Source organism: Eucalyptus grandis, chromosome 2 (genome assembly GCF_016545825.1).
Source record: "Eucalyptus grandis isolate ANBG69807.140 chromosome 2, ASM1654582v1, whole genome shotgun sequence".
NCBI lineage: Eukaryota > Viridiplantae > Streptophyta > Magnoliopsida > Myrtales > Myrtaceae > Eucalyptus > Eucalyptus grandis.
The window spans coordinates 12,439,696-12,456,974 of NC_052613.1; the positions used below are offsets into that span (position 1 = coordinate 12,439,696).

The 17,279-nt window shown below is 37.9% G+C and overlaps 1 protein-coding gene and 1 long non-coding RNA gene across 2 annotated transcripts; both read left to right on the forward strand.

Annotated features, from left to right (window-relative positions):
• The first annotated feature begins 612 nt into the window (after positions 1-612).
• Positions 613-1,559, forward strand: LOC120290163. The gene is made up of 5 exons (XR_005548019.1): positions 613-738; positions 819-858; positions 962-1,066; positions 1,375-1,434; positions 1,539-1,559. It is a non-coding gene; the product is annotated as an uncharacterized LOC120290163 (long non-coding RNA).
• A 4,338-nt stretch (positions 1,560-5,897) lies between these two features.
• On the forward strand, positions 5,898-8,095 carry LOC120290509 (protein ACCELERATED CELL DEATH 6-like). The gene is made up of 3 exons (XM_039306786.1): positions 5,898-6,012; positions 6,637-7,172; positions 7,469-8,095. The coding sequence occupies exons 1-3, from the start codon at positions 5,898-5,900 to the stop codon at positions 8,093-8,095; spliced, it is 1,278 nt and encodes a 425-aa protein (XP_039162720.1).
• Positions 8,096-17,279: the final 9,184 nt, after the last annotated feature.

The window sequence follows — 17,279 nt, forward strand, 5'->3', positions numbered from 1 at the left end:
TAACTGATGATTTAATTTACTAGTTGTTCAGAGTTTATCAGTATTGTCAGTATTAAGTGACTGGTAAAGTTGAATGCATGTTGGTTCATTATGTTTGTCAGCGGGTGTGGGGAAATTTTGTTCTGATTAAGCTCAAGAGCTCAGTGTTGAATCAATTCACCTTTCAATAGACATCGAGTTTGCATTGCTCTTTATTGACCATACTCGAGATTTTATCTATTGCTGTCGGGGATGCTTGTTCTTATCTTTCCCTTTGCAGGCTGAATCAGACTCCACTAGTTGAATACTCGATAATAAGCATGCTGATAACATTAATCTTCGGAGAATACTGAATGAATCCTTTGCTTCATTTTCTTCTTGGATTCAGATATCGTGTGAGAGCATGATCGCCTGGCTTTTCTCTTTATACCTATCATTTAATAAAAGACGCCCTTGATTGAGGCTTAAATGGCTCCACCTGCTTTCTCATACGCTTATATTAGCTTAATCATGGGTTACCATATTTGTTCAATTTGCATAGGGTTGTTTAATTAATTAAGCCGATACATGTTCTATTCCAATGACAAGAACTCTTTTTGCATCGGTATATTGAACTCTTTTTCTTGAGGTTTCCCTGATCATTTTATAATGATCATTTCTTATTTATTACTTTCTTGCTATTTGTCCTTGGCCGGATAGTTTGATGTCTCAGATCAAGTCAATGTATGATGAATTGAAGTCAGAACATGAGAAGAACAGGTAAATTCAAATCGATGCATGCAATTGTTAACTTTGCTTCGGTATGATGTTTATATCTAATGGATACGTTCTTTATGTAGTCAATCTCTTGTGGAGTTACTTCAACAGAGTTTCGGAGAAGTAAGTGAGGAAAAATATAATATTTTATTCTTTTGAACAAGGTCTACCTTGGTGACGTGATTTTGCATAGAGAGAATTCACTTGATGCGTTGATGATTTGCAGTGTGAAAATAGTGTCGGAATGCAACCGTCAAGTTCCATGAACTTAACGAGAAGTTTTGTGAGGATAAAGCTTCTCATCAGCAAGCCCCTTTGCAGGCTTTAGATGGTAACTTTATTGGTTGCAAGTTGTTTATAGGCAAAAACCATGTACATTGGGACCTTAATAATACAATGAAAACGTAGATAGAGATAAGGTTTCGCAATTTGAGAGAATGCTTGAAAAACTGTATATTTCCCTAATAAATTAGCTTGTGACATATGCACCTTCATCTTAAAAGAAATATACCTAATGACCATGATTGAGTTTTCTTCGAGTTTTTTCCCAATAGGATGTTTTTGGCTCATCTGATGGCATAGTTGGTTATGTTGGCCATGTCCTTTCTCCATCGTATCGTCATTCGTTTGCTTCCATAGATATTTTTTCCAAATTTGAGGAGGAGAAGGAAAGGCTCTTCATGCAATATGAACAAATAAGTGAGTTCAGATTGTCTTCTATTAATTTTGATCCCTTAGAACTGAATCAAACTCAACTGGTATTTTATTGCTGTCATACTAAGTCTATTACTTGCTCATAACAGGAAAGAAGGAGAAGTCTATGACATCTGCAATTGCTGATAAGGTCGCCAAACTGGATAAGTCCTTGAAAATACAAAATGAGGTAAGTCATTTGTTCAAAATACGGGTTGCATTTTTTGAGTCAGTTCTGTGGATGTGCACTATAACGGGTACATATGGACCTTCTTTTCGGGATGCAGATTGAAGAAGAATCCAAATTGTTGGTGCAGACACTTTGCTTATGTCAATGGACGCCTAGGATCCCACCATAAGGGAGAGCCTAATATAATTGTGCTTGGAGCACAACGCCAGGCAGGTCTTTCGACATGAAGATTTTGGGTTTGGCAACATGAACGAGCTATCATAAATTATAAATAAGAAAAGGACATTGTATAATCTCTTACTTTGCACTTCTACTGTTGGACATGTAATAATGTAATTATGGTGGTGCCTGATATACTTTTGCTTGAAGCACAACGCCAGACATTCTTCCATGTCTTTCAACATGAAGATTTAGGGCTAGACTCAGTTCTTGTTGCAAGGCAATTGAGCAATGGTGGCGCACGTTTCTCCTTCTGTTTGCTATTGTGCCCTTTCTTTTCCAACAAGGAATTAACTTGTTCTATTAGCAATAGAAAATTGCGCTCATATTAGCCTAGCATTCATCATATGAACGACTGTACTAGTACTATATGCAGAGTAGAGAAGATTATTGCAACTGCCAGCTGATCTAAGTTGTTCGAATTAGCTAGATGAGACAATGGCGGCATGTTAGGCAGTTCTGTGGAGTTGGACTAATTTGATAAAATGAAAGGTGCACACAATTCGTACTCTGTTGAGCTTGTTGCTTGCTGTAGAAATCCAATCTTGTGCCTCCATAAATGAAGATTCTGTATTCTTTTGCTGGCAATAGTTGAATCTTATGAGGACCGTGTATGCTTTACCTGCAACTTACCTGCAACTTAAGTATTCTTGTCCGGTACTATGCAACTTCTGAACGGTCGGCTGATTATTTAAGCGTACATTCAACTAGTCGCATCCTCCTCCTATATATTATAGGCATTTAGTAGAAATCTACCAAGTGAAGAGAACACACTGATTAGGAGGCGTCAATGAGAGGCCTTCTTAGATTCTAATTTGGCAGCTCAACAGACCGAGAGATAAAATGTGAGCTAGAGAAAGCCAAATACCCTTTAGGATGAACTCCCAGATCTATTTATTACTTTGCTGAATTGAATGAAGTTCGAGGGATCAAAAGTTACAGATGTTGCGTTTAGGCATATGAAGGCGCCCGATAAGAAAAGGGTTTGCATCAAACTGGTTTGATTAATCACTTGCCACTCCAAGCGTCCCGCCACTTTACCTTCTTGCTTTACCTTGTTAATTATTTGCATCGAGGTATTATTGACCATTTTTTTTCCCAGACTGATAAAGTGATTCTCACGAAGTCCCCAAAATTGCTTTCAAATTTTTGGCAAAATAGAAGCCCTTCAATTGAACGTTAAAATCATTTGATCACAATGTCGTTGCGGTCATCCTATGGGTGAAACCTCCCTTATTCAAGGAACATGGATAGGATGATCTGCACGCATTTGTCACGCCTTAAGAAAAACATATATTTTATGTGCAGAAAGTTTTTGCAAGCGAAATTGCCTAATCAATCATATAACATATTATAGAAATGTCGATTTAGCATTTTAACATTTTAATTTTACCAATTTAGTGCTAAAATTTTGCTTACAATTTTGATGTAGCTCTTGATCAATTTTCGCAAAAAATCACTAACATAGTGATTAGTTATCATTGCTAGGGAGAATTACCAAAAAAATTGACCAATTTAGTTATAAAATTTTTTTAGCCAATTCAATTTTAAACATTTTGTATTTGTGTTAATTCAATTCATACGATCAAATTTGGTTATCGCTTATGGTTTCTGTTTGTTCTTTCGCTTGAAAAGTAAATTGAGATTTTGATCATAGCAGGTAAATTATTTCGGTAAGAGAGGGTTCGAACTCTTGACCTCGGCAATGAGAGAGAGCACTCACACCATCTGCAGTGCCCATGTGTGGGTGAGAGAGCTCTTTCTTAATAAAGCTAAAGATGGGGAATGAGAAAATGTTTGCCTTTTGCAAGGGAAGATTGATAGGCGTTCAGGTGTTGAAAATTGCAGCTAAAAGTCATGAGGAAGTCAATTTCTTCTACATTTAGAGAAAATATTGGGTACCTAGAGTGCCGGAAGAGATTTTTGCAAATCCGTTCATTAGGAAACTCAGGCCATTTCATTTCATTTTCATCTACGATGTAAATGTCAAGTGTAACCCACTTTGCACCAAGTTGCTTGAATCGAACCCTGCGCAGTAAACGAATATTTCCTACTTCTGGCTTCAGAAAAATCGCAAACAGTGTTACGAACTTCTTTCTTTTTCCTCCCCCTCTCCACAGTTTGCCTACTCCCTTTACTCTCTTCTCACTTTTTTTTTTTCTCTCTCTCTCTCCTTTTACTCTTTCTCTCTTCTCTCACATTTTTTTCCTTTGAAGTAAAGAATAAGAGGACCATATATACTATACAGAGGGAGCAACTCATAACGATATTCAAAGCTTGTTCATGATTTTTGTTCAAGTTAGGATGGGGCTTAGTCATGTACCATGCCAAGTCCGGTATAGTAACTTTGTGCAAAGTGGGTCAAGACTAGAAGGAGAATATGTATCATACAAAGGAGAGAAGAAACGAAAAAGAAATTCGAAGCCTCATTTGTGGTTTATGAATAAAGTTAGATGACGGGCATAATTATGTACTTTGTAGGTTCAGTCCAACCAAGTTTTTGTAAAGTGGATATCATTTGATAATTACATCTTAAATAAGAAAATGAATTGATTTGGCCTATGCCGACAACCGATATTTTTTCCTTCGAAGTAAAGAATAAAAGGACCATATGTACTATACAGAGGAGCAACTCATAATGATATTCGAAGCTTGTTCATGATTTTTGTTCAAGTTAGGATGGGGCTCGATCATGTACCATGCCAGGTCCGGTATAGTAACTTTGTGCAAAGTGGGTCAAGACTAGAAGGAGAATATGTATTGTACAAATGAGAGAAGAAACGAAAAAGAAATTTGAAGCCTCGTTTGTGGTTTATGAATAAAGTTAGATGACGGGCATAATTATGTATTTTGCAGGTTCAGTCCAACCAACTTTTTGTAAAGTGGATCTCATTTGATAATTACATCTTAAATAAAAAAAAATGAATTGATTTGGCTTGTGTCGACAACCGATATTTTTTCCTTCGAAGTAAAGAATAAAAGGACCATATGTACTATACAGAGGGAGCAACTCATAATGATATTCGAAGCTTGTTCATGATTTTTGTTCAAGTTAGGATGGGGCTCAGTCATGTACCATGCCAGGTTCGGTATAGTAACTTTGTGCAAAGTGGGTCAAGACTAGAAGGAGAATATGTATTGTACAAATGATTGAAGAAACGAAAAAGAAATTCGAAGCCTCATTTGTGGTTTACGAATAAAGTCAGATGACAGGCATAATTATGTATTTTGCAGGTTCAGTCCAACCAAGTTTTTGTAAAGTGGATCTCATTTGATAATTACATCTTAAATAAGAAAATGAATTGATTTGGCCTGTGCCGACAACCGATGAGTGATTTGTGTAAAGAGGCACTCAAGGAATACCGAATAGTTTATCGTGTATTTAATCTTAGAAAAGAGACACAGCAACAAGAGTTCTAACAGACTATCGTCTTACTTTGGCGAAGACGACATTCGCATTTCAGAGTTATCAGATGGATAGCCATATCGCGTGAGTAGTTATTGCTGATTATGAATGGGAGCCAACAAGGGCCAGATTGAGAGCACCAGAGTCGGTCAACGAAACCCGCCGCCAAGCAAAATTCAAATTTCATTTGAATCAAAAGCTACAGGCCGCCGCGGAAGATGGAGACGTGGACAAGTTCATCGAAGCCCTCAAAGCATATTCCCTCAAAGTGGGTGTCTGCTTGTCCAGCATTTTGGACATGCGTGGCCCTTCTGGGAACACGTTGCTTCATGTCGCAGCAGGTCTCATGACGGCCGACATCCTCCAAGCCCTCCTCGAGGTCATCCATGACAACCAGCTCGCCACTAAGGTGAACTACCAAGGGGACACTGCACTACACGTTGCGGCAAGAAAGGGCAGAATCCGCACGGCCAAGCTCCTACTTAGGTACGACGGCAGTATTCTAGACATGGAAACTACCCAGGAAACACGGCATTGCATGAGGCTGTGAAGAACAGTTGCCACGACTTGACCCGCCTGCTCCTGCGCCAGGGCTCGAAATCGGTGTATAAGAAGAACAAGGGGGGCAAGTGCCCGCTGTACTTGGCAGTAGAGATGGGGGACTTGGATGTTCTCAAGTATTTGATGGAAAGTGTGGTAGGGCAGGTTATTCCCTCCCAGCATGAAGGCATGTCGCCGGTTCACGGAGCCGTGATTCACAAAAACATAGGTTAGTGGTTATACTGACGGTTCTCACTTGGGTAAATTTATTAGTCGGACTATTTACATTGTTTGTATATGCGTGTCTACTTTGGATCCATACTAGCCGTTCAACCTGTAACTCTCATTCACAGTTTTTGATCTTCTAGAATTGTTTGACTTTGTCTAGAGATTCCCTCGATTATTGAAAACTTCTCATAAATTTTGTCCCAAAAGAAAGCGGTTACGATATGTTTGGACTTGGGTCGTAGCAAGACTTACCCCCTAAAGAATGTCATCAATTGAATACTTCAGTAGTCGATACCCATGGTATAAGCCTTTGTAGATACTATACTACTTATATTAATTATCAAAGACCTTTTCTAAAACAGGAAGAGACCCATGCCATGCCTGTCCTTGATTACTCCCGGTGTGGTAAACTACTTCTTGGAAATGAATGTCTCTATAATTGGAAGCATTCTCTAATGTCTATACTGATTTATCCCCCAAAAGTAAGGATTTCTATTGTGTAGTCCATGTAATATCGCATATTTGTTTTCTCTTAAGAAAATATAATTGTCAAAAGGTAAAGTCACTAGACCCTTGGTCATGAGCATGACACAAATTCATTCTTTCTCGCTCTCTAACAATGTAGATATGCTGAAAGAGATGTCAGAGCAGAATGAAGATCTGTTTAATTTAAAAGATGCTGGAGGTGGTACTCCCCTTCATCTGGCAGCATTAATGGATTACCGTGAGGGAGTCAATTTCTTGGTCGACAAGTTTGCTTGGAGCGCCTTTGAGTTTGACAATGAGGGCTATCTTCCGATCCATGTTGCATGTAAGATGGGTCATTACAAAACAATGAGAAAGCTACTTCAACATTGGCCAAATCCGGAAGAGTTGCTAGATCGCAAGGAAGGGCAAAATATACTTCACATTGCGGCGAAGTATGGAAAGGTTGACGTAGTGGGGTACATACTCATAAAGCCCGAGCTTGAGAAGCTTATAAATGCAAAAGACAGAGAAGGAAATACGCCTCTACATGTGGCCACATTGGAGTTGCAATACATGGTTCTTTCGTGTCTTGTTCTTCGCGATAAAGTTGATCTTAAGCTCATAAACGACAACAACTTGACGGCTCTAGATATTGCGCATGAGCTACCAAAAACACATGGTCGACTACGTGAGGTAATGGTATCTACAGAATGGATTAACAATTTATCTGCTTTTGTTTTTCACTGTTGTTTTAGCTACTTCCTTTCTGGGAGAGACGAAAGGAAATAGAGTCCATTTTGACCCGATAAACTCCCTCAGAAGTCATCGACTGGAATTAAGTTTGTACAGTAAGCTCAGAAAAGAATGGCATTTGCAATCCTGTGTATAGCTAGAGATGAGTTTCATTTTATTTTAATCCTAAATCTTTGATTATTAGTCCATTTCATTGATAATAACGGTCATTTTCTTTTTCTATTACGCTTCACCAGAATTTACTATCCGTTATCTTAGTAACTGCTGGAGCACCCAAAAGCGTTTACGAAGCAATTTCCCAGCCAAAAGGCTTAGACACGGGGAGAGCTTTGGAGCCTGAGCAATGGGAAAGACTGAAGAGCATGGCCGAAACCCGTATGCTCGTGGCGACACTCATTGCTGCTGCGACATTTGCTGCTGGGTTTTCCGTTCCTGGAGGATATAATGGCTCTGGATCAGATGCAGGATATGCTACACTGTTGAATAAACCCATGTACGACGTCTTCGTGATCTGCAACACCATCAGCTTGTACAGCTCATTAATTGCCGTAGCAATCCTTCATTGGGCGGGGGGTGACACCATTCATGCCCTTAAATTTTCAAGGCCACCAGTGGTCACAGCTCTTGGCACAATGACTGTGGCCTTCATGGCGGGTGTCTATGTGACCGTAAGCAAACGTACTTGGATGGCCATTGTTGCCTTGATCGCTGGAAGCACTGCCCTCTTCGTTATCTTGGGTCTTCACATTGTCCTTACCCCTGAGTTTGTTTTCAATCTCTTGAGAGTTGGCATATTTATTGTTAGAAGGTTGATCCGTAAATTGCCCAAACCACGCCTTAGGCAGCAAGCCGCGACTGCCTGAGTACCCTCTTGAAGTCATCGAAGGTCATGTGGATGGTGAAAGAGCGATGGCGAGGATTGAAAAACTGAGAAGACGTGCATGCAATTCTGTACCCTGTTATGAAGCTATATTTGGCATCCCTACGTCGGAGCCTAAGTTTTATTTTAAGCGACTCTTTGCCAATTTATTTGACATATCAATGGAGAGATTTCACGTTAACTTTGGAACTGAAGTTTTATTTTAAGTACGGATATATGTCTTGCCTTGATAGGGATGTAATCTGACCGTGTCGGTTACTCTCGTGATAGTACTAGATTGCATCCTTTGTCAGGAAACATTAATGTCGATTTTTCTGGATTATTTTTGTGAACAAATAACTTTCTAGATATAAAAAAAAATAATACTGAATAATAACAGAAGTGTCGAATTACCTTCTAGTAGGAGAATCATATACCCATTATTGTCAAATTACCTTCTAGTAGGGGGATCATATACCCAATATATATATGCGCGCGCGCACCTCATTATTCACATGCTCCAAGTGAACAAACACGTTTGTATCTACTTCTCATTCTTGTCACAATTGGATATACACTTGTCAGGTTCCTCTCGCTTGAAATGTATGGCACAAATTGCATGAGAACATCGTATACCAGTGTGTCCCTCGATCTCCAAGGGCAATTTTCCTTTTGCATGTTAATCACAAACTTGTTTGGTTTGTACTTCACTCCATAACCTACTCTGTCATTCCAATGGCAATAAGTGCTTTCAGTTTTAGCCTTGCTTTCCTCTAATTTATCATGACTCGGGGGCAATACTCTCCATTCCATCTAGCAGCAACTGACATCTTCACTTGAATTCTTCTCATCCCATGGATTCTTTTGTCCTCAAGCATGGATGTGGTGGCAATGTTGTTGAGACGTGCCTTTGTGATTCTTCCTTCAATTCGCATGAATATGTTTAGTGCAGATTCTATGTTCTGCCAGGGGTACAAGCTCGTGGATAGCTAGAATTAATCCCTGCATAGAACATATCTGAGAACGAGACATCAAATTAAATTCATAGCAAAGAGGGAAAAAAGAGAAGAAGATGCCCTTAAGGTCCATCCCTTGTCTTTGCTTTCAATTTCCATCCCCATATCATGCATTATATTACGTAGATACCGCGACCAAGAATCCTTTGTCTACCTACACATATTGCATTGGAGATTTTGCTGATTTCTTTTTCCTTTCATTGCCAAAGTGTCGGCATAAAGGTAGTGTCTTGCATGAACAATCATTCGAGTTTGATTACTAAACACCTAACGTTCAAATATAGAACATCTAAACTAATTATTGGCGTTAAATTCCACTTTTTTTCTGTAGACTGTTGTGAGTCTTCTAAATAAAAGAGAATATTTGAGAATCTAAGTTTCAAAAGTACTTCGTGATTTAGAATCTATCTAATGTGCAGAAGCCTGGAAATGTTTTTCTTTTCTTTCGAAGTGGGAAGATACCAGTTTTTGGTGACAAAAGAATTCAATTACAAGGGCAAGTGTATGTCCTCAACTATTATAGTAGCAACACAAATTAAATGCAATAAGATCTTTTAATTTTGATACTCTGGACTTGATATTCCAACTTTGAAATTTTCCTAATTTAAAATTTTGCCACCATACAAAATGCTTAAGTTTACTCTACGGTGATTACCGAAAATAAGACTTGTCTATGCCTAACCTCATGCACCACCTTAATAAGGAATGACAAACCGTTTTCTTTTTTGGTCGGTTATGACAAACCGTTGTCAAAAAGTGCTTAATTACCTACCTCAACTCTACCCAATTTGAATAATGCAAATATCTAATGAGTCATTCTTTAATTTTTTTCGAGAACTAATAGTGTTGATCGATGCTCGGAAAGTTATCCAATCAGTTCTAAACTTATTGTATAGATGTCAATTTAGTCATAAATTTTTAGTTTTGTCAATTTAGTCTTAAACTTTTATTTGAAATTTCAATAGTCTTTCTGGTCAATTTTTGCTATAAATTACTAATGTGATAATCCAATTATCACCAATTGTCCTACGCGGCACACGTTGTATTAGTGATTTCCAGCTAAAATTGGCTGAAATAACTATATTGAAATTTTATGCAAATATTTAGAATTAAATTAGTAAAATTAAATTGTATAAGACTAAATAGACATTTGTATAATAGATTATGACCGATCGAACAGTTTTTTCATGGATGTGGTACTGAAAGCGGCACTGCATTAAGAAAAGACCCAATTGGAAGATACGTGGCGTTGCTTTAAAAAAGACCCGGTACTTCAACCAAAAAAAAAAAAAAAAACAAACAAACAAAGAAAAGCTACAGATCTCTCCCTGCGCGCCAAAATTAAATGAACAAGAAGATTACAAGTATTCACCTCAGGATCAAAAAAAAAAAAAAAAAAACCACCTCAGGATCAACGGAAACCTAAAGCAAAACATATATAGAAAGTCATAAGTAGTAAGGATCGAGATGGAGTCGATGGAATGACTATAAAGAACGTGACGAAATTAATGGGAAGAGGAGAAAATCGTCGCAGAGCTTCAATATCTTAAAATACTTTAAGAAGTGGAAGAAGATGACACCCTCGACTATGCTATAACTTTCGAATTTTTGTTCGACTTTCCTTTTCAATTTCACTTTTAGCTTTTAGCTTTTTATTTTTTATTTTTATTTCATTTCTCCTCTCCCTGTGCATCCTGTCAATGTGATTTCCATGTTTTACTAAATGTCATAAGTTGAGGGCCATTAGATTCCAGTTGGCTGTGATTCCAAGTTCAATTTAAATTACAATTTCATTTTCGATTGCAGCAGTTTAATTTCAGTTCACTTTTTAATTTTCTTTATTTTCAGTCGGCAGTAGCATGGACAATTTATCCTAGTCAAATTGCAGATATTTTGATTATTGGCCGTCCGTAAATTTGAGCCCACTAATTTCTATATTTTTACTCCAATGAACTATATTTTTGAACAACAAAATTAGCCTCACAAAAAATTTAAAACCCACGACACAATAAAAAAAAAAGGGTCAAACTTAAAAACCAAAGATAAATTCAAGTTACTAGGACAAAATTAATTATAATAAAACTTGAAATTGAGTTCTTAAAATTTCATTTTGTGTGATTGTGATTTTGATTCTCATTAGCATTGAATTTACGTTACTATACATTCAATTGAGCTAAATCTGAAGGGTATCTTTCAGTTATTTCTTATTAATGAGTACTTTGAGTTATTTATTAAGCAACGACAAATACAAAAGTTTTATGGATTTCATTGCACTATTTCTGTATTGTGTAATGAAGGCATTGAAAATTGAAACATTTTTTATCATGTATATTTAACTAGTGTCCCATAGTCAGTCATTCACAAATAACAAGACTCGAGCTTTGGGCCACATTATGTCAATAATGTAATTGTGGTGTGTGATCTAGTTCAATCATGCGCAAGAGCTATGATCAGAATTGTTTTGCAAAATTATGTTTAGTGACTCTTATGTGCATATAATTTGCTGTCATTGTGCGTGCGTTACGTTTAAAGGACGCCCTTAAGTTAGTTTTAGAGTATTTGTACGGTTAGGCAACTAGTATGTTGTAACTTAGTTCAATCGGGAAATATATTCAACAAAAATGAAGATTGTGGATCAAATTTGTTTTTAAATTAAAAAATTAAATGTCGATGTTTACAAATTTATAGATGATCAAAACTTCAGAATTCTGTATAAATTTTCCTGTTCAAAAACAGCTTAGCGTTTTGCTTATTGACCTCACTAAAAACAATCTTCGCTCTGCCACTGCTAGCCAAGTAGTTTAGTTTTCTTTAAATTTTCAAGCAGTACTTACATTGCTGTTAATTGTTATCTCAGAACACTTCTCTCAGGAGATGACATGCCTTTCGCAAATCTATCTTAATTTGAGAAAGACAGACTTGATAATACAATCATTTTGTGGTCGAAACAGAATTGCATTTGTTCTTCCGAATCGTCTGAATATTAAATTCACGCCTTGTGCAATTTCACAGCACCAATAGTTGTTCAGGAATTACTTGCTTAGAGTAGTCTGCACCAACGGTGTTGTTAATATGAATCCAGTAGAATGTTTAGGGAAGAACTCTGCAGTGGATGTTTTCGAGCGCCAAAGATTTTCTTTTTCGAAGAAATGCTCTTGGCCACAAGATGTTTACTGACAGCTAAAGAAGAAACTATCTCCAAGTTGTGGCTGTGCAGTCAATATTGGAGAAGAGACACCGCGAAAGAGTTCAACAAATCGTCATCTAGCTTCGGAGAATACGATATTCAAGTTTCAGAGTTTTAAGATGGACGGTGATCATTTGAGCATAAATATTGGTGATCATGAAATCTGGGAGCAGAGAAGGGCCAGATCGAAAGCACTAGAGTCCGTGAATGGAACACAAATCCAAGCAGAATTCAAATAACGTGTGTTTCTCCTGCTCTGCGCCGTTGTTAGAGTAGGCAATGTCAACAAGTTCATTTGAGGCCCTTGAAAAGTATTCTACCAAAGAGAGGGTCTTGGTCCTAAGCAAGACCTTAAAAGGCTTTGACTGCCAGGAAGTAGACTGGCTAGAGGCTGAAAAGGGCCTCGAAAAATATTCCTTTCCCACTGCCCTACCCGTCCACTCCCCTTCGGAGGAAGGGAGGGCAATCTGGATCCAAGCGGGCTTCCCCGTTAAAACACATGAACGCACGGCGCAGGAAATGAAGGGGCTGGGGACAAACAGTTCATTTGAGGCCCTTGAAAAGTATTCTACCAAAGAGAGGGTCTCTTTGTCCGACATTATGAACATACAGGGTCCTTCCGGGAACTCATCGTTTTGCGTCGCAGCGGGTATCAAGAATGCCGGCATCCTCCGAGCCCTTCTCGAGGTCATCCTTGACAAGTGGCTCGCAGCCGAGGCCAACTACCGAGGGGACCCCGCACTCCACGTCGCAACAAGAGTTGGCAGGATCCGCTCGGCTGAGCTTCTCCTTGGCTGTGGCAGCATTGTGCACATGGCAAACGACGCGGGGAACACCACGTTGCATGAAGCTGTGAAGAATGGTTACTCCAAGTTGACCCGTTTGCTCCAGAGTCGAGGCTCAAGAGCGGTGTATCCGGAGAACAAGGAGAGCAAATGGCCACCGTACTTGGCAATGGAGATCGGAAACTTGGAGATTCTCAAGCTTCTCAAGGAGGCGATAGATGAAAATGAAGTCCTTTGGTCCAAGATGCAAGCCATGTCCCCGGTTCGCGGAGCCATGGGGTACTAGAGGTTTGGTCAGTGATCGTACTTAGGGCTCTCACTATGGTACATTCATCATTCCGACCGTACAAATTTATGGGTGTGTCTATTTTAGGACCGTCCCAACTACTAAACCTTTAGGTCTCACGCACATTTTTCGTTTTTCTATTAGAATGGTTTAACTTTATCTAGAGCCCGGATCAACAATTGAAAGTTTCCTATAAATTTCGGCCCAGAAGAAGGCTGGTAAGATATCTTTGGACTTGGGTCATGGCAAAACTTACCACCTTTCCAGTGAAATAGCTGATATACAAGAAAGGCCATTGTTTCAGTTGTACTGAATAATCATGTATGTAAAATTAGAGGTGTTAAATGGGTCATTGACCCATTTATGGACCCATTTCTAATTAAATGGGTCATTAATGGGTCAAGCATCATTTCTCAAAACACCCATAATGGGTTTTGAAATTAAATAAGCTGAGATATATGGGTCTTAAATGGGTTTGTTTTCATACCCATTTAGGACATATTTATCAATCCATTAAAAATGAACACATCTATAGAGAGACTCTATTCTCTATTTAACTTTTACAAAAATATTTTTGTAAAACTGAAATTATAATTATTTTTTTCTTTTAATTTTCTTTTCTTTTTTTCCTTTCTTCTTCCTCCGGTCGTTGGCACGGTGATGGCAAATGACCAGCTAGGCGAGCCTCGAGCTCGTCGGATTTAGCGAGGCTCAAGCCTCGCCAGCCGTTGGCGAGGCCTCCGCCTTGCTAGATCTAGCGAGCTTGAGACTCCGCCGATATCAAGAGAGGCTGCCGGCCGACGTTGTGGCCGGCAGCTAGCCAAAGAAGAAGAACAACAAAAATAAAAATAAAAAATAAAAAATAAAATTAATAATTAAAATTGATTTTTTAAAATGTATATTTTTAAAAATTATAAAAATTGTCCATTAAATTTGTGTTGTATAAAAATATTTTAGTAATGCCATTTTTTTTAAACATATATATAAGAAATAAGATTGTTTAAGTTTAGTTAAATGGGTCGGGTATAAGTTGGGTATGGGTCGGAAAATTTACATTAAGCATACATGGGTCATAAAATGAGTTAATGGGTCAATTTGGGATGGACCATTAATGACCCGACCCAAACCTGAGCCAACCCGATCCATTCATTTAACACCTCTATATAACATAAAAGCACCTCCTTTCCTTCATGCTGGTCAACATTTATTACAAAGTGAAATGATGATTCGTTGGACAAATTATATTACTACCAACTACTACAAATCTTGGAGAGAACAATTAAGAATAGTCTTGCAGAATGCAAAATGACTACACTACATGCACCGAAAATATGTAATACACAATCTATCAACAGAGTTCAGTAGATAAGAAAAAGACTGATATAATTATTAAAAGAAGCATGTTTCAAGCAACTATTATTTCACTTCTAGAGTGCATACCCAAGAACTCCCTGCCGTTTAAGGCATCAACTTGTATCTCCACAGCATCGTAGGGCAGCACGTTCGTCAGTAATATTGTACTTCTTGTTCAGGCTCTTGGATACAAAGTACATTGCAGCAGCTCGTATTTTACCGTAATTTTCACAGTGAAGCTGAAATTACCTGGAATCACAAAATGTGTAAATCTAAGCACCAATACAGCCAGTTCTACAGTAGGATTCTTACAACAAGCTGAAAAACATTATTGAACATTCAATATTGCAAATAGACGGATGACACTAAAAACCCACCTTCTGTACATGTTTGAAAAGCAATACCAATATAATGAACTTTGAGCATTCAACATTTTAAACACCAAAACAACCAAATTGGATTTGAAAGATAGCAAATCGCCTTATCAGCAAATCAACCTAACTAAGTCCTTTTTTTCTCACACTTCCCCCAAGAAAAAAAATCTCCTGTTTTGCAGCATGACCACGTGAAACGAAAGAAAACACATTTGACAACAGGAAAGGTGAGGTGATAGGTGAAATCACCTCAGCAGGCCAGAGCACATTACATATATCAGTCCATTACAATGTGTTAGTATATCACGTTTCAGCTTTCTTAGACATAACAAATCTAAAATTTAAGCCAATCCAATCTCATGGCTATATTTTACTTATGTTATGATCACATTATGATGAGAATTGCATAAACACATCTACCTTTTATATATTTGGGCCAAGTACCATAAGGCCGTATTTGAGCAAAACAAACCCATTAAGCCAATCTGAAAGGCAGGTACCATTGCATTCGTTTTGCCATCATCCAATGATACTTACATCTAATTTCCAAATTATGCATGTTCCACCTATCTACATCATTAGGAGTTAATTCCATTAGAACAATGTCAATCATAGACAAGAACCCTAGATGGAATTCCTTCAATAAAACTGACTGAAAGGAAATATATTATCAAAGAGCCAAGCCATATAATGCACTCATACAGAAAAATGGCATATTTTGTCAGTGAGCAATTCAGCATGGCTTTTATTCCACGGACTCTATTTCAATTTCATCTATAATAGCAATAATAAATAGTACCAATGAGAAATCACATGCCAAAGAAAAATAATGTGATTGGCTCCATCATTCATCTCCACATATAAACTACAATCTCTTAGGCGTCAATCATATAGAAACTTGCATACAATGGTTTGATGACCCTCTCTACTTATTCAGCAATTACTGTTATATGTAGTCTTGCCTGATAAACACTCTCCTGGGTCGTATACATGAGCTGTTACAGAGACAAGATGAAGAGGCATGTTGCCTCTTAGTGAAGCAATATAAAATTACATCCTCCTACCAAATGAGCAAAGCATGCAACTTATCAATCACCTTCTTTTGCTGCCAGACATCTTAATCATCTTGGAGAGGAAGGTAAATCGAAATCAGTTGTAACTTCACATAAATAATCATAACCATGTCTTACCATTGCTCGTGAGATAATCAAATGACTCGAGAGCCTCGGAGGTTTTCCTGTAGATGTTTGGTTATAAGACATGCACAAGTGATTGTCAACCCATCTGTAGTTAGAACAAAATGAGCACAATCATCAACTCTTAGCATTATTGAAAGTTTCTAGACTTAGACTACTGCTTAGACTACTGCTTAAAGGACACAGGTGAAGCCCCATCTAATCTGGCTGATACTAAGTAAAAACCAATACACACGATTTGGATGGTGTGCAAAAGATATGAGATTTGCCAAAGCTGGATTAACAAGTAAATATTTCTTTATGGTCTACAATTGACATCGCCGACTTTATGAGTTTAGCTGTATCGTCAATGATAACACCGCGTCATGATATAGAAAAAGGAGGCTACCTCCACCACTTTTTATCATCATCATCATCATCATCATCATCATCATCATCATCATCATCATCTGTGGCTGGTTTGACTTGACTTTTCGAGAAAAATTTTCGACCCAGCTTGTCAATGATATCTGCAGGATCCAATTTTTCATGTAAGTTATGATCATAATGGCACTCAAAAGTAACAAGGGGCTTTGTGACATCCTGAAATTCGACTCCGTTTCGATAAAGTGAAATGGGCATGTTGTCAACGTGCCTATGGTCCTTTTTCTCTGAGCTGATCACTCACGAGTTAACTAACTTATTGGGTGAAGCCGTTAAGGGATGTATTTGCAGTAAAATTCCTAAAAGCTACTCAATTGGTTGGATTAGACTAAAATCACGTTTGATCGATTCTAACCATGAAATTTAAATTGATCTCGGGAATCGAATATTCGAGCGTGTCACAATTCATTTTTAGGACCGTCTCATCGTCTGTCAATTTATTGATGAGTCCGAAATTTCAATAAAGAAATTATCGGAGAAAAATTGAAGATCAAAAGAAAATAGAAAGGAAAGGAAAGAGAAAAGAAAAAAAGAATAAGACTATTATTTTATTTCTTTTTTCTCTCTC